Source organism: Gadus morhua, chromosome 13, assembly GCF_902167405.1.
Source record: "Gadus morhua chromosome 13, gadMor3.0, whole genome shotgun sequence".
NCBI lineage: Eukaryota > Metazoa > Chordata > Actinopteri > Gadiformes > Gadidae > Gadus > Gadus morhua.
In genome coordinates this window covers 20,704,282-20,721,281 of record NC_044060.1, presented here as the reverse complement: position 1 = coordinate 20,721,281, position 17,000 = coordinate 20,704,282, and the positions used below count along the sequence as shown (strand labels likewise).

Genomic DNA, 17,000 nt, shown 5'->3' with positions numbered 1-17,000 from the left:
GATCTTTAAACGTTTACATAACTTATCCTCTGATGACATGGACTTCCGTCACTACAATGCCTTGTTTCCCAAAGATGTTATCTTACTTGACTCAGCCCCAAACACGTTTGTTGTCATCGGCACTCATTGTAGTTGTAGTCATGTACATTGTGGTCTTCTTCCCAAACTACCCAATATTGTCAACAGGGGACACACAGGTGGATAATTAATTACAGGTTTTAGAAGAAGGTGGCTGACAGTTCCAACAGAACAGTACTGCATTCAGTCCCCAAGGTCCATAGTCTACCTGTATAGGTGTCCATGAGCAAGATGCTTTACCCTTACCTGTTACTTCCATAAGTCACTTTGGATAACAATGGGTCCGCTAAATGACTACACATAAATAGTTGCATCTTCCATTCCATAAAGGCCATCCTGACTCATCCTGTCTCAGGACAATTACCCACATAATGGACATTTCCTACCCCTTCCCAAAAATAAACCAAAATGGATGAATTCAAATGAAATTAAGCTTAAGTCCCCTTGTGGTTATCCTCTTGCTTTATAACCCAAGTTATTCTCTCTCCTTCTTGGTCTCTCTCCCATTTCCTCAGAAATGTCCTTAATTTCACACTTGAAACCCATCTGCATCCTATGCCTCTCCTCCCAAATAGCTGAACTTCTGACCTATTTAGGGCATTTGGTTGGTCTCAACAATTCAATCTGGGATATGGTTAAAGGGTTCAAACAAGGCCCACAATTCTTATTACAAACTCCAGTTAAACAGTAAATGAAAAGGGCAAATAGTGGGAATTTTGCAGCACAAACATTGGCCTATGTATGATCATGCTCGGTATTATGTTTAGTTAAGTGCTTTAAAAATGACATGTGTAGGGGGTCAGTCTTTTACTGGATTTTTAAAAGGCAGCATATTAAAAAGCCATTCCAGACATACTATCATGGAGTGGCAGAGCAGCAAGCTGCCCCAGGGCTCTATGCTCTAACGCGTTTCACCAAATCCCTCGACAACTATTGTACAAAATGGTATCCATCTAGTTAAAATGCATTCAGATATCATATTACACCCACAGGGGTGGACTTTAAATTCCTTAAGGGGATTGTCGGACAATCCATTGCATTTTCATGGCAATTTAAATCGGAATTTAGTGCAATCGGAATTTAGCCAACAACGGATCATACTTGAAACGGTGATGATGGAAAAAATTATTAGTGAAGGATGTTTTGATCCGTTTACACTAAGTTGTGCTAAATTTAATTACACAGTTAAATTGTTATGTACACCTATCCCCAAGGGCGCTTATCGAAGCATTCATTAGACTAACAATCATGCTTGTGTTATGCCGATTTACACTGTTACACTGCACAAAAAAAACGACAATTCCATGAATTTGGGCTTAAAATGGACAATCCTTTGTTATAAAAAAACATGACCACACCAATCTACAAATTAAGTTAATCTTTTATTTTAAAACAATATAATTGAATGCACTTAAATTCTCCATTCCTCATTTTGAATAATTTGGGAAGTAGACATAGACCAGAACACATCATTTTGGTCAATTTAGACATATTCTCAACAACAAACTCTGTTGCGATTAACAAAGGTATCGTAGCATGGACATGCAGTGTGTATAATAAACATAAAATGGCAATGGAATAACAATTAACATGGCACATAGTCTTTTGTATGTTCACTTATTTTATGATAGCACTTTCTTATTATTCATAGTCATATTTCTATTGTACATTTGTCGGTGTATAATTATCATAAATATTGACTAAAAGCTCATCCAAAAGTCCTTAATTGTAGTTCTTCATCAAGATGTTGATGTGAAAGTGCATTTTTTGGTGTGTAACATTATAACACCATGTTTTCCTCTTCGATTGTAATACTGTCAGCGGCAGTTGGAGATTTCAGACCAGATTCACACAAAAAACAAGTTTGGAGAAAAATTCACATATTTAAAAAAGAAAAGGATATGTGTACTTACTTGAAGTAGAAAATCGTATCAAATCTCTGTTAACCTTGCTCGGTCACCAATGCTCAATGAAATAAAATGAGTAAAAAAAGGCAAATACTTTAATCTGCATTAAAATAAGAAACATTTATATCTAACTTCCACTTGAGTTTAAAATGTAGACGACATACATTTCGTACTGCCTTTATTAAATCAGGCTGGCATTTGTCTTCACATATTTTTGTCACTGTGCACAATATTATCATTCAATAAGGCAACTCCCATTCGACTGCACCACTGACCAGCACTGTGTGCATGTCTGTTTACCATAGGAGTAATAACCCACTCAACGACAAGAAGCAGTCCTGAGGCTTACATAGCCATTTAAAAATGAGTGTCAGGAATTGGGCCCAATACACAGCGAGAACACAAGAGAGAGTTATTCAGAGGTCAAATGCCTGAGACTCTCCCTTCTTCTGAGAACTTCTGGCGTTAAAATCCCCAGGAAAGATATGGTCCTTTACGGTGTAAGAAATGTAGAGTGTAAGTTAAATGCCAGGCGGGATGGGGCCACTCTCTCCATGGGTAGCGGGTGGCTCCATCACAGTCGGTCAGTGATGCGGTCGCACATGGCGGACCACTTTCAGCTCGTACACTTTCCTCATGGTCTTCTCCACCTGCTTGAGGAACACCTGCGGTATGCGACCACACAGGGTGTTGACCGTGTCCAGAAACTTGGTCTGGATGGGGTAGAACAGAGACTGGAAGAGGTTGTCCTCCAATGGAAACTGTAGAAAGGAAGAGCAGGACGTAGAGGGTGAGAGAGAGAGTAAATAAATAATGAAACACAGCCGTGGATGTTAGTTGAGTTGTGGTGCAAAAGCTGGGGTTTCCTTGATGTGGCAAAAATAATCAAATGTTATTGGCAACAGAAGGAAGACGGATGGGTTAATTCAGAAATGACTACTGCACTAGTCCTTAAGAAGCTTAATCTCAGGGAAGTAGAAGTAGCGTTGACCACTGCCAGGAAATGAACCCAACATTATAATTCCAAGCCAAAATATTAAATATGCGGGGGAAATGAAACCCGGAGATGAAAGACAAACAGAATAATAAAAACAATATGCCGTGTTGGGTTACTCAAGGCTAACTCTAGTGTTTGGCATGGTTTGGGAATGGTGAAATACATTTGGTAAACTTTTCCATGTTCTGTGCAAACTATTCAGTGGTTTTATACTCTTTAGGATGTCTTTAGTAGTAGAATACACAAATATTATTGTTTTTACAAAAGGGAATGCGGTGTTCTTTTTCACATCTTGCACCACCCATGGTCAGTGTGGATGTACTCACAGCATCCTATTGTCCACCAAAAATAACATGTTATGTTTTTTGTGAATGCAATATTTTACCATATGTTTTCCATTATCTGTCCCGTTTCTCCCGTTCACGGGGACTCATTGTTCCTGAAAATCCAAACAACTATGCCTTGTCTCACTTACATCCCGTATTGCGTCGTAAATCACTTTGAAGGCTGGCTGTTTGTCGTCGTGGTACACTCCGCGGTTGCCATGCAGAATGGAGACCCCCTCCTCCTCAGCCTCCTTACAGTTGCTCCCGTACATGCAGTGGTCTGGCCTGTAGTTCCAGAGGCAGGGGAAGGTGAAGAGACACTCTAAGAAAGAGAGTGAGGGATAGAGTAACAGAATGAGAGTGAGAGAGTAGGGGAGAGAGATGTTTAAACATCACCCATCATCACATACAAATTAAGTCCCAAGAAGATTTAGTCGATACATTACATATAAATGTGTAAATGTAAATGTAAATGTAAATTTATTTGTAAAGCACATTAAAAAAAAAAAAAAAAACAGCTGACCAAAGTGCTAAAAAATCAAAAAACAAAGCAAAACGAACGACAGTAAAACAAGTAACAATCATACATTTGAGACGACGATAATAACAGTAACAATAGTAATAATAATCATGACAGTAATAACAACGATAATGTTAGGCTAGACGTTGCCACAATGCAATAAATCAATGTGCAATCAGGATCAAAAGACTAAAAGCTGTGTAGAAAGGCTTTGGCTTGTTTGCGAGTGTCATGCAAGGATTTATCTTATCCGTCATTCTTGGGCAGGCCCGTTTCATTGCATTGTGTTAGTTCGTTGTATTTCTTACGTATGTTTTTTGTCACATCCCAGACTGAAATAAAACCCTTAACATTGTGCTGTATCTTCTTATTGCAGACTATGCTGAGCAATCAAGGGATGAAGAGAGAAGATCAGTCTAATCCATCACATGTGGACATGTTGATACAGAATTGAAAAGCTCCCTATTTGAAAAGCATTTCAAAAGCTTTTACCTCTAGATAAATAAATATCAAGCGTGGATTTACTGCTTTTGCTAAAAGAGTGGCAATTAAACACCGCAACCCAAATACATACACCAACACTATTGTAAACACACACACCCACAGGGCTGTTTTCAGACAAACATTGCCAAAGGGAACTTACCCCAGGATTGTGCGTTTACAAATTTATATTCATGCTACAGGCTGCTGCACCAACTGTCCTTTTACTTTATTAAGAATTAAAACAGAGCTGGATTACAAATCGTCACACATGACCAAAGAGTTTGGAGGCAGCACTATCCCCACCTCTATTTTAACCAAAAACATTGACTCAGAAAAGAGGAATGTACTGACATTTATCAATGTTCTACCCTGCAATACATTAAGACATTGAAAGTAGGTGGGCAATAAGTCCCTGGAATCGATGTGTAGGCATTGATTAGTATTCCAATATGTTGTTTACTGTTTTTGCAAAAAGTTTCATAACCAGTTATAGCACCATTAAGTGTGTGTGTGTGTGTGTGTGTGTGTGTGTGTGTGTGTGTGTGTGTGTGTGTGTGTGTGTGTGTGTGTGTGTGTGTGTGTGTGTGTGTGTGTGTGTGTGTGTGTGTGTGTGTGTGTGTGAAAAAGAGGGATCGCAAGAGTTTGAAAGAGCGAGATATAGGGCAAGAGGGCAGGAGGTAGGTAAGTGAAGGCAGAAAGAGATGGAAAAAAAGGGCAAGAAAGAGGGAGGCGGACAGACAGACAGCTATCAAGGGAGTCTTCCACAGCAACAAGCTGCAAACAGCCGCCCACCTGGGTTGTAGTGGAAGATGATGTTGAGGAGATCCTGATCTCCCCAGGTGATGTGGTTCTTGTACTTCTGGTAGAGAGGGTGAAGGAGGTCCTCCCAGGAGAGGCCATCAGGGATCATGCTATTCTGAAATAAGACACAAGGTACTTTAAGAACCCTAGTTGGGAATGCCAACAAGGATCACTCTTAATTCCCTCCTCCTTTCTCTCGGCTCTCTGTTGTCCTCTGTCTCTCTCTACCCTTGTCCCTCTTTCTCTACCCTTCCAGAACCCTCTCTCTCCCTATCCAACCACTTCTCTCTATACCTCTATCCATCCATTCCTTCCTTTCCCTCCAGAGCTGCTTTACTTTTGACACCCGGGGGTTTGTATAAGAGAATATAAGAGAGTGAGAGTGATTGAGAGTTTCCATTTCTGCTCCCAAGTTGCAGTTTACTGCCTGAGGTAATGGCAAGCCGCCAATACCTCCTCTGCGCTGGGATGTAAGCGTGGCAATCACACCGCCTCAATCAAAGGCTGCTGAGAGTTCTCTTCTCAGTCCCTTTGAAAAGAGTCAGGCTCCAAGCCAAGATTAAACAAGCCAAGCTTAAACTCAAAATAAAACATAGATGGCTAGCCTTGAGGGCCAAAAATAAACCGTTTGCATTAGCTTAAATTATAATTAGTGTGTATTTTAAGATAGCTTTTAATAAACTGATACATATATTTTTTTAGAACATCTCAACTCACCAATGTTTTAATAATAGTGTGTTTGACTATTACCATTACGATGGACTATTTAGCAATTCAGCAAGCCGTTTTATCTTAAGAGACTTTCAGTAAGCACGAGCAGGTGGGGAGATTAACACACTAACACATCTGAGACAAACAACAGATGTGTGTGAAAAGCTGACCGAACGGAAGGAGTACTTACTTTGAACATTGTGCTGCGGATCCTGGTGAGGTTCATCAGCATGACCCCAGAGTTGACCCCTGTGACGCCATAGAACGGGTGGCGTGCAAAGCGGCTGTACCAGCCTATCTTGGGCACCTCGTGCTCAGGGGCCATGGCCGCCAGCTGGGTGCTGTTGAACTCCTTCAGGAAGGCCCAGATGTCGTCCATGGGTCTGAGGAACAGCACGTCTGTGTCCACATAGAGCAGTGAGTCCACCTCCTTGAGGATTACCTAGGGGGCAGAGAAGTCCAGAGGTTAGAGCCAGAGCTGTAGTCAAGACCACTTTTGTTGAGTCCAAGACCAGGGCTTGTCAAGCCGGAGTCAAGACCGAGTCCAATCAAAGCAGAGTCTAATGCCGCTTTTCCACTGCATGGTACCAGCTCGACACGACTCGACTCGACTCGACTCAGCTCGCCTTTTTTGCGTTTCCACCGCGAAAACATGGTATCTGGTACCTGAAGTGGCTGCTTTTTCTAGTACCGCCTCGCTCTAGGTTCCAAGCGGCTGAGCCGATGCTAAAAGGTGACGTCGGCAGACGGCCGGCCACTGATTGGCCAGAGAGTGTGACGAAGTCACGAGAGCGACATGGCAACCATGCTGGTAACAGCCATAGCAGCGCCGCAGCCAACATATTCCACTTCTTCAACATGCCAGCTAATAATACGAACACGAATACCATCGCATCGATGTTCTCCATTGTTGTTATGTGGGTTCTGTCCATGTGTGGGTTACGTAGGGGTTGTTTGCGTCGCGTACAAAAATACGTCACGGCCCTTTCGCGCAGCCGACCCCGCCCACGTCCCGGAGGTACTATTTGCGGTGGAAAAGGACCCGCGCTGCTACCGTGTCGAGTCGTGTCGAGTCGTGTCGTGTCGAGTCGAGCTACATGTGCGGTGGAAAAGCGGCATAAGGGCGCACTCACACTAGGCCATCTGTACCGTTAGTCCGTTTGACACCTAGTGCGGCCCTAAAGTCTAGATCGTTTGGCTGATGTGAGCACGCCAACCGTACTCAAGTACAGTTCAATTCCGTGGCCTGAGCACACTTTGGAGGTGTGCTCAGGCCACGGTACAGATGCTAATGAGCCGACACGCGCACACGCACGGATACGCAACCTGAGCTGGATGACGTATGGTCCATGCGACCCTTTCCCATTAAACAATAATCATGGCGGCAAGCGGTTCACGATTGTGTTCACGTTGGTGCGATAGCGAAGTTGAGTGTTTGATCAGAAATCCCCCGTTCTTGGTTCACTGGAGAAGGCGGGGTTATGCACGGAGTCTGGACTTCTTTAGAATAATTTGCATACCCCCGAATGTTTTTAATTTTTATGAATGAAGACACCCGCATGCCACAATAACTTCACGTCTGAGTGTAGGCTACAAACGCAATCAACTATTTTAATACAACAAAAGTACAAAAACTGCAACATACTCTTTATTTTGCTGACCACTTGTTTTTTATCCCGACAAAAAACTAGTAAGGACAGTTCCTCTCTCGTAGAGCGCACCATCTTACAACATCTTGTTTGATACGACTGCATCACCTTCTCTCACATGATCAGCCACTCGCGTATGGCGTCACATTAGTGCCATAATTCACTAATGTGATAAAAGATGCATTCGGGCGTATTACATTATTCCACACGCGTAGATATTAACTGCGAGCGCGCAAATGATCTCTGCGCGTGCAAAACAGCCTCTCGCGCGCGCAAATTACCTCAGCGCGCGCAAAACAGCCTCTCGCGCGCGCAAATTACCTCAGCGCGCGCAAAACCTCTCGCGAAAGATGTTTTTACGCTCTCGCTCGAATTTAATTTTGGCACTAGGGGGGAGGGAACCAAGGCAGGGCGATACGTGAAACGGCCAAACGTGATTGGCCGTTTCTGAAGCGCGATATTTGATTGACAGCCCTCCTCACATTCAATTCTGAATTGTACAGTAAATGGCTGAACGTATTGTAACTCCCGATTCTATGAGTATAGGCGCAGCCTTTGAAGTGTCGGCCTCATTGTCCTTTAAATAGCTGAAGAAAAGCTGTTTATTGGGAGCAGAACGTCCGCCGGCACCCGACTATATCTGCGAAATGCGGACGTCGTTGAGGCACGCCGCACGCGGACGTTATTGAGGCCCACGCTGTTGGTGGTCGGGGATTACAAACTTTCAGTGCTACGGCTCACGCCTAGGGATAACCCAATATCGATAGCCTTAAAAGGCTGCCCCTATACTCATAGAATCTAGAGTTACAATAAGTAACTATCGTTTCAGCCATTAACTGTACAATTCAGAATTGAATGAGAGGAGAGCTGAGGAGGGCTGTCAATCAAATATCGCGCTTCAGAAACAGCCAATCATAGGAAAGCCCGCCCTGCCTTGGTTCCCTCCCCCATAGTGCCAAAATCAAATTCGAGCGAGAGCGTAAAAACATCTTTCGCGAGAGGTTTTGCGCGCGCTGAGGTAATTTGCGCGCGAGAGAGGCTGTTTTGCGCGCGCTGAGGTAATTTGCGCGCGCGAGAGGCTGTTTTGCGCGCGCAGAGATCATTTGCGCGCTCGCAGTTAATATCTACGCGTGTGGAATAATGTAATACGCCCGAATGCATCTTTTATCACGTTAGTGCATTATGGCACTAATGTGACGCCATACTCGCGGATCTCACTTTCTCTCCAGTTAGAACTGCTCATGATCATATGCTGTGTTGTCTCTGTGGAGAAAGCGCAGCAACACCTCTACCCAAGCACCCCCACACACCTGGAACCGCGGAGCCGTCGCATTTAAAACAGAATGAAACCCAATAATCCGCCAATGTGTGCAGGGTCCGGGCGGGTAAATTGGGGTTGTCGCTCAAGCAGGCAATTTACCTCGGGGAGTGTAAATGCGCAGACCGTGGCACGAAAAAGGCGTGCATAAAACGGCATATTTGGCAGTGTATAAAACGCTCAGTGAGAGAGTAGAACGGCTCCAAATAAGCAACAAATTCTGTAAAGTGCCAGTTGTGTTCTCTGTGTTGTTACCCATTGTTGTTCTGCTAAGCAGCGGACACTTGGCGATGATGTATTATGATGTGATGATGACGTATGTATGCCAGTTGGGATCATTTTGCACTATTATTTGGGATGATCAAAAAGCAAGTGCAGTGTAACCACAGTGTAGTATCAAATTAGTTGATCATATCGTTTACTTTAAGTATAGCCTCTTAACTTAAAAGTCACATAAAGCTGAAGTGAATGAAAACAATGAGCAGCATGTATCATGCATCGCAGGTAGAGCACGCAGACGTGGAGTAGTAAATATGAAAGACCAAGCAAATGCTTAATTGAATTGACAGCTGTTGATGAATGAAGTCTTTTCTTCAGATTAGAACAACAACAAGGTACATTTAAAATCATTGATTAAACGTAACGAAACACTCAGTGTGTGTGGAGTTGCATACCGCAGCAGTATGTGTGAATTTTCCTTGAATCAACGGAAAAATTTGAATTGATTAGTGATATGTCTTCAGGAAGTCAATTACATGGTGACTTAGCGGGTTCAGAAAGCAGGAAAAAAAAAGACAAGAAATCAATGGCTCCAGCGAGGCCCATCCTTAATTAAATAACATTATTTGTCACCGTAGCCTGCTTATTTGTTCCAATATAGACATTCAATTATCAATTTGAAAAAGGACATAACTTCAATGAATTGGCTGTTCAAACAATCATGGTGCTGAATGCCGGCAGTAACCGGTCTATGTGGACTTTCTTTCCGCATTCAGTTTGCCCCTACCCAGCTAGCGTTAAGAGCTAAGATGGCCGCTCGTTGAAGAAGGCTGGATGTGTGTCAGTGGGTCTGCCTTACCGGTAGAAAGAGCCTTTGAGCAGCACAGGGCTTGAACAGCTTCTTCCACTCTTCTTGGTTGCCAACGGAGAAGGTGATTGGGTAGATCTGGTGCTGGAACTTGGCTGCGATGGACCTAGGCCACTGGCCCAGCTGAAAAACACAAGTATTGTCAGATGGGGAAAGCTTGTAGGCTGGTGGGCTCAGACAGACCTGTGGAATCACAGGTTCAAAAGGTTCAATCTATGGTCCAGCTGTGTCCCAAACATAACGGTCGTTCTGAAATGGTCATCAATTGTTCAATGCACATCTACATGCATTCATTTTGGGAAAGAATGTCAAATTAAATGCAATTTTGAAGATCAAACTACTATCTATTTAGAATCTTAGTAGATATTTTTCACAAGTTAAAATATAAGTACTTTAATCCTCGTCCATAGAATGAATTACATTTTGAAGTCACAACATGTATAATATCAACCAGCTCATAACTTAAAATAACCTGGGCATTTCTGTAGGCAATGATCTAAAGTAATTTCAATGATGTTACCAATTAAAGGGGCGCAATCAGAATCTGTTAAAACTGCTCTATAGATATACTGATGGGTTTTTTTTGGGCAAAGGTATACTTCACAACATAATACATTACATCTGTTACTACAACAACCTCTGAAGGCCAAACTTCAGACAGACAAAGTTTTAGCATTGCATAAACGGGGTTGACTAAAAGTCATCCCTGAGCAACATGCCCAACCCCTACCCTATTAGTTAATTGTTGTTTTCCCGATTAACTATATGGCCACGAAGACCTATATGCCTTTCACAGATGCACCAAAAGTCTCTGGACAACCCAAGGGTTTTGTTAACTTCCCTCTGTAAGGGCAAACGCAGAAATCGAAAGATAGATACAAGGAACCAAAGACCCTTGATGGTTTAGGACGTAGATGTGTTCTAGATAAAAAACACTGCGTCTTCCAATGCATACTTTCATGTCCTGCCTCCTTCACGCTCTACCCAGAAGCCAGCCCTAGCCTAAAGTATATACGAGTACCTCCAATACGTTTGATGAGGCTTATCTTGTTGCATGTGTGAAAGGGCAATTCCTGATAATCTCCGGACCACCTTCTCCAGAGTTCATCCAGAGTTCATGTGTGAAAGGCCTACTGCTGGTTCAGGTTTGGTGGATGGAATTGGCAAGTTTGGTCACTGACACGCTTTTCAGGAATATCAAAGAGCCCCTTTTGCAGCTGTGTTTACATAACCCCTCCACACACACACACACACACACACACACACACACACACACACGCACACGCACACGCACACGCACACGCACACACACACCAGGGTGTTAACTGGAAATTACCCTTCCACTTGGATTTCTCTTGCAAAGTACTCGTCTCTAGTGTTCCTGTGAAAACTACAACCAACAGTGCATAAGCTGGCACACACAAATGCACAGACTTTTAGTTTTTTAAAAAATTCACATTGTGATTAAACAGAGTTAAAAGGCTAGCCATTAATAGATCAACAGGACCATTTCCCTGTCATCCTGATTTTCTCGGTCTATGAAGAGCTCTCCACAAGCACACACATAGTAAACACACATTTAAAGAATCATGTTGCGATGAACCAGCCTTAAAAGCCAGACTGCTAACAATATAACTAGCCATTAAAAAAACATGCGGCGAGTGCTGCTGTGAAGGTGACTCCCGAGGAAGGAAGCGATCAGAACGTGCTGCCTTACGCTCCTGATAAAAAAAGGTTCAAACGCCTGAACGGCATAAAGAGTGACTCGAGACAAGCGCAAGCGAATCCCCTGCGATCTTGATGTTGTTCGTTGCCCAGCAGGGGAGGACGGATTGGTAGCAGGTAGGACAGTTTAACGTGTTCCAGCTCAGAGCCCTGCCGAGAGACTTCCTGGGCTCGGAAGCATCTCGCCGCACACCCCCTGTGGGGTCGTCGTGGTGGATGACATCAAGCTGCTGGGATTCACATCTGCTGATTGATGAGACTGGACACAGTGTTTCTCTGCCAGACAACTCAACCCCCCCCGCCAGCCCCTTTTAAGACGGATAAAACACTTCCAGAATATGTAAACAAGTCCTGGCGTCTCAGCATGACCCTCAGCGAGGAACTCACCCCTTTCTCAAAGTGGGCAGCCAGGGGATCCTCCGCGAAGATGTGGAACTTGATCTTCTTGACGCTGAAAAGCAGAGCCGATTTGACCATGATGAGGGTCTCCTCGAGCCGGTTCCCACAGGCCACCACTGCCAGGTGCATGACCTCCTCCGCAGGGGCCCGCCGCGACCCCGGCCGCCCGCCATTCGTCTTCAGTCTACTGAAGAAAAAAGATTAATGAACGACAATAGAATCTCTCAGAGCTGATGAGCACATCTTGCTTCAAACTGTCAATCAGCCATCGTCGACGGGGTCGCCTTTGAAGAAGGGCCCTGTCTCTTGCGGAACGTGCCGCGGTACTGACAGCTCCTTAATGGGTTTATGAGGGCTAAGCAGCTGAAACGTGAGGACGGGCTGCCTCTGAGGCATTCCAGACGTGGCACATCACCACAGTCTTGACAAACATATGTGACGCACCCCCCAAAGTAATTCCTACAAAGACCCCACTCTCTGCCTGTAATGTTCCCCAAACAGCCTTCCCCCACCCCCCTCACTCACAAAACTCTTTGCTGCATTACCCACAGGCTTCCAGGCCTTGTTCTCCCAAAAGGAGACAGTTCAAAATGAAGCTTTTAAGAAACAAAACTAGTTCATTTGACATATATTGGGCAGCAGCACAAAGCACTGAGTCACCACCATGGAGGGCAGCTCATTGGAACACAATTAGCTAGTCCTTTGTGTACATTACTTCAAATAAACACTACCATTGGCGATGGACCCATATGGCTGACGTAATTATAAATAGATGTAAAGATCCCCAAAAAAAGGAACAAAACCATTAGTTCATGAACAGATATTTAAAGAACAAGACCGGATCAACACATTCCCCGGGCAAAAAGCGAATAAAAAATGTCCACTCATACGAACAAAAGACGAAAAGATAGAGAACAAAGAAGAAGAAGGGGAGGGTGAAGTTGGACAGGTGGCCCCTGGGGCGTCTCCCAGACGCACCGCGTGGTGTTCTGCACGGCTGGGGGACGGTAATGAGACACTGATTAGGATGAATGAGAAGGTGCCCAGAACTGCAGTACAAAACCCAAGGCCCATTCAAGGTCGCCAACTGCCACCCTCCCCCTCCGCCCCGTCCCCCCCCCCACACACACACACACACACACACACACACACACACTCACAGTCCCCCTCCCTTCGTCTCCCGCTTGCGCCGAGAGGCATCCTCTTCTCTCAATTGGTAACATGCAACGGAACGTTGTGTTTCTATTGGCTACTAAGCGAGCCATGCAGATGTGGCTGTGCGTTGCGAAACTCTGCCTCATCTGGTAACGGTCAGCATCCTGGCACCAAAGATAATATCATTTATTTTCCAATTTTTTTTGTTTTCAAAAGGGGGACACAGAACGGGCTTTACATCATTCCGATCTAATATCCTGTTGAATCGTTCGGATTGTTCCTCGGTCTTCAGAGAGCTGGAAAAAGCGGGAGTGGGGAGGGGGGTTTTGAAGATTAACTTGATTTAAAAGACCCTTTGAGTATGCTTGCCCTCTCCGGAGAGAGATTGTACCAAACGTTTAACTTTAATGCCTATAATATATCAGCTTCGACTGGTGATATTTGGCAGGGGGGGAGGCTCCATTACACAGAGGACACTATTCCAGGAGACGACAGAACACAGGGGGCATTTAAACCTTTACCCTGACCTTGCTACCTCCATGCCCTCCCCCTTACCCTCCCTGGGTGTAGCAAGCGAGATTAGAACCTGATCCAGCATCCACCTGTCCCTCCAAAGTGCTTCTGATAAGGCATAAAGGGGAGTCATTGATGCTATGATTCACCCATGGTTCTGGGTGTGGCTGGTGTTAAAGGAAAAGCTCAATTAAAATGAACACACTGTATAACAATATAAAAAATATATTCAGGCATATGTTGATAAACTAATTAAATCCTTCGTAATACAGGCCTCGACCTTCATGTTTCAAACAATGTAACAATTAATTAATTATGAGAAAATGCAAATTTCTTCATTGAAAAACAAGCAACCGGCCACGCTAATGCTAAAACATTCAAGACTATGGAATATATTTCATTCTTTACAAATATTTCTTGTTCCATGGCAGCCCGGTATCGTTTGTTGCCATCACAACTCCCCCCACTCCCTGCCCTAGCCTTTCTTACCACGTACAGATATAACTGCCATCGCGCGAGGGCCAATTAAGTGACTCCGGCTACATCGATAAGACAGTCCCCGTCAGGGAGTTATGGCATCGAGTCCTACAGGGGAACATTTGTTTAAGTGCCTAATGTTACGCTAATAGAGTGAGTCGTTACCTTGAATTCTTTCATAATTGACGCCGCTCTCACCACTGATTATGATGACTTGCTTTGAATATGGTTTGATAGGATAGTTAAGGGGACAGAATAGTGTAGTGGCTCCCTTCCATAAAGGTACAGGGCTCGATTTCCCCCACCCCCTAATTCCCCACAGTGATGCTAGAGCAAGCCGCCTAACCTAGCTGCTAATCAATGACATGTATCGGAATTCAACGCAAGTGGCTTTGGATTAAAGTTTCTAAATAGTAAAAGCGATTCATAAAAACGGAAGCAGAAGTTCATTAGGGGGTTTGGTGACCACCCCACCCATTGTGCCTTTGCAGACAGGGTGTCCCTGTGGTGTGTCATTACACTACAACAAATTTACTTTAAAACAAAAGTTATGTTGGGGGACAGTGGCTGAAGCTTACCCTTGTATTTTTGGCCACAGGCACAGGAAATAGTGTCATGTGTCCAGAGGAAATGATAGAGCCACCATGGGGGTTTTACGCAACGTGGTTTGGCGTTAGTTGCGCTGAGCAGGAAATCAGTCTGCTGCCAGATTTATACAAACCTAGTGTAAATTCCTCGGGTCAAAAAGAAATAAGCATTCAGATGTATTCTGTGATGGTATTAGTGTCTTCTCTTCCTTGATGGCTTCGCATCAAGCAATGTCTGGTAAAAATGTCTGTTGCTTTAAAAACCAGTCGTAACAGCTGTATTACTAGTAACCATCTTTTGTTTTTTTGACACAATCTATAAGACTCAAAATTCTTGCAGGAAAAACAAAAACAAAAAACAGGGATTAGATTTCGACTCCAGTTTAATTGTATTTTAACTAGAGGAGGTTAGGTAGAGTTGTGAGGGCTGTGTTTTCCCTAATCACAGCACTTCTCCCTGTTGCGTATGCTGTGCCAAAGACCGTTACGTGTTTTCCGTGGTCACCGTTGACCCTCTCACCCCATCTCCCTTATCATTGGCGCGCACACTTGCTTGTGTGAGTAGACACTGAGGCCTGAATGCCTGGATGGCGTTTTATCTGCTCCACCAGTCTCCACAACATCCAAGAAAGAGGCTTTCGGAATAGAACCGTCCTCCCTTCCCCCCAGAACACACTTTGTTCCGTTACATTATCGTGGCATTCAGCCCAGAGGGAAACAAAGAGGCGCCAAGGAGGAGAGAACTAGAAAAAGGTGGACATGTAGTATAACGCAGGAATAGCCAAGTCCCATTGTCCGCATGGCTGACAGGACTTTGATGTGTTGTGACTGCCATGAGTGTAGTCTTTGCCGTTCCCATCCCTTATTGTCGTCCACAAACCAATGCAAAGCGTGTCATTCACACACAAACACATCATCATGCAGGCCTATATGAATTAACAGTAAGGTAATAAATCAATCATAAATATGAACGAGTGGATGCATTGTCAATTCCTTTTTCTTTATGAGTAGATCCATTCTTCCTAATCATCATTATTATTATTTATATTGCTACAATAGTTTTTGTGTATTTTAAGGTGACTCCATGTCTTCACCATCCACAAGAGACGTAGCCTACTTGATATAAACCATTATATTTGGCTGTCCGTGGAGAACTGGCTTTGATGTGATAGTTTGCAGTCCTCCTAAGCAGAGGGGAAATGCAGCCAAGAACTTGATGAAATCAGGAATGAGCTCACCCTGACCATGAAGGGAGGGGTGGTTGAAGCCATGTTTATTTGCAAGTTGTTTTTAAATCAGCAGCTGTTCCCTTGACAGCCCTATCAGTGGCTTCCCAGTGCCCTTGAGCATTAAATACGCTACACATGCTATGCTATCAATGGCAGAGAATTGCCCCGTTGAAGAAATTGCAGAAGCAATTGCCCAGTCCTTTTGCATTAGTTTCGACTACAAAGAACCGCAGCACAGAAGGTTAACTATGGAATGATTGCCATACTTATCTGTTCAAAATGGTAACAGCATGGACATCATCTATCAGCACTGCAAATGAGGATGCGATAAAATCCTCACCTCTTTGTATTAACGTTTGCCACTCTGTTGATACTGTTTCCATTCTTTCGCTCCTTGGGTGCCTCTCCTGCAGCAACATTAAGTTCATGGTGTTTTCTGTATGTGAACTTTGATGCTACCTTATGTACAACTTCCGACGGGGCAGATGGAGAAGGGTTGTCCTCTTTAACTTCTTTCAAGAGCTGTTCGTCTGCAGAATTCCCACCGAAAAAGTACAAAAGTAGAAAAACTCCCAAACACACAGCGATTACAAATAGTTTGCAATGAATTCGCATTGTGAGACCGAGGTCGGAAAGTTAAACGAGGGAAAAAAATCTCCTCTCATGGCTACAATTCGCGAAAAACAAAACGAGTTGACATTTTAATAGCGCTCCTCGACTGCATTAGCTGCAGACGACATTGAGTAAAGATGGATTTAGCGCAACCATGAAACATTTCAAGCGGAGGAGTGGCTTGATCACTTCCCCGTAAGACTCATGATAGACGCGCCGTGCTTTTCTGCGCTGTATTTAAATAGAGGAAAATATATGACACATTTTTAGAGATACCGAGACGTTACAAGTGACTTTTAACATTTTTATATCATTCTTTATTTTTACGCAAACTCACATTAACACGTTAATGTATGCGAAAGCTTTGCGTGCATACAGGAAATTCTGCAACAGGTGTGCATATTTATGTACATAATAGCAACGATT

General features: G+C 43.8%; 1 protein-coding gene across 2 annotated transcripts; it reads right to left on the bottom strand.

The window, feature by feature from the left end:
• Positions 1-1,441: 1,441 nt before the first annotated feature.
• On the bottom strand, positions 1,442-16,724 carry gxylt2 (glucoside xylosyltransferase 2). Of its 2 annotated transcripts, none has more exons than XM_030374206.1 (7): positions 16,303-16,724; positions 11,990-12,185; positions 9,869-10,000; positions 6,014-6,265; positions 5,104-5,227; positions 3,458-3,630; positions 1,442-2,746 (listed from the first exon to the last, which is right to left on the bottom strand). In XM_030374206.1, the coding sequence occupies exons 1-7, from the start codon at positions 16,575-16,577 to the stop codon at positions 2,570-2,572; spliced, it is 1,329 nt and encodes a 442-aa protein (XP_030230066.1). In that variant the 5' UTR covers positions 16,578-16,724; the 3' UTR covers positions 1,442-2,569. The 2 variants fall into 2 exon arrangements, with proteins under 2 accessions (XP_030230066.1, XP_030230065.1); XM_030374205.1 differs by having other exon boundaries at positions 11,990-12,188; positions 16,303-16,723.
• Between the last annotated feature and the right edge of the window lie 276 nt (positions 16,725-17,000).

Bases quoted from the DNA above. Each gene is read 5' to 3' on its own strand.
- gxylt2 (XM_030374205.1), bottom strand. From the start codon at position 16,577: ATGCGAATTCATTGCAAACTATTTGTAATCGCTGTGTGTTTGGGAGTT. The intron at 12,189-16,302 runs GTGAGGATTTTA...TTTTTTCTTCAG, and splicing joins GCAAACGTTAATACAAAGAG to TAGACTGAAGACGAATGGCG. The intron at 2,747-3,457 runs GTAAGTGAGACA...TCCTTTCTACAG, and splicing joins TTTACGACGCAATACGGGAT to TTTCCATTGGAGGACAACCT.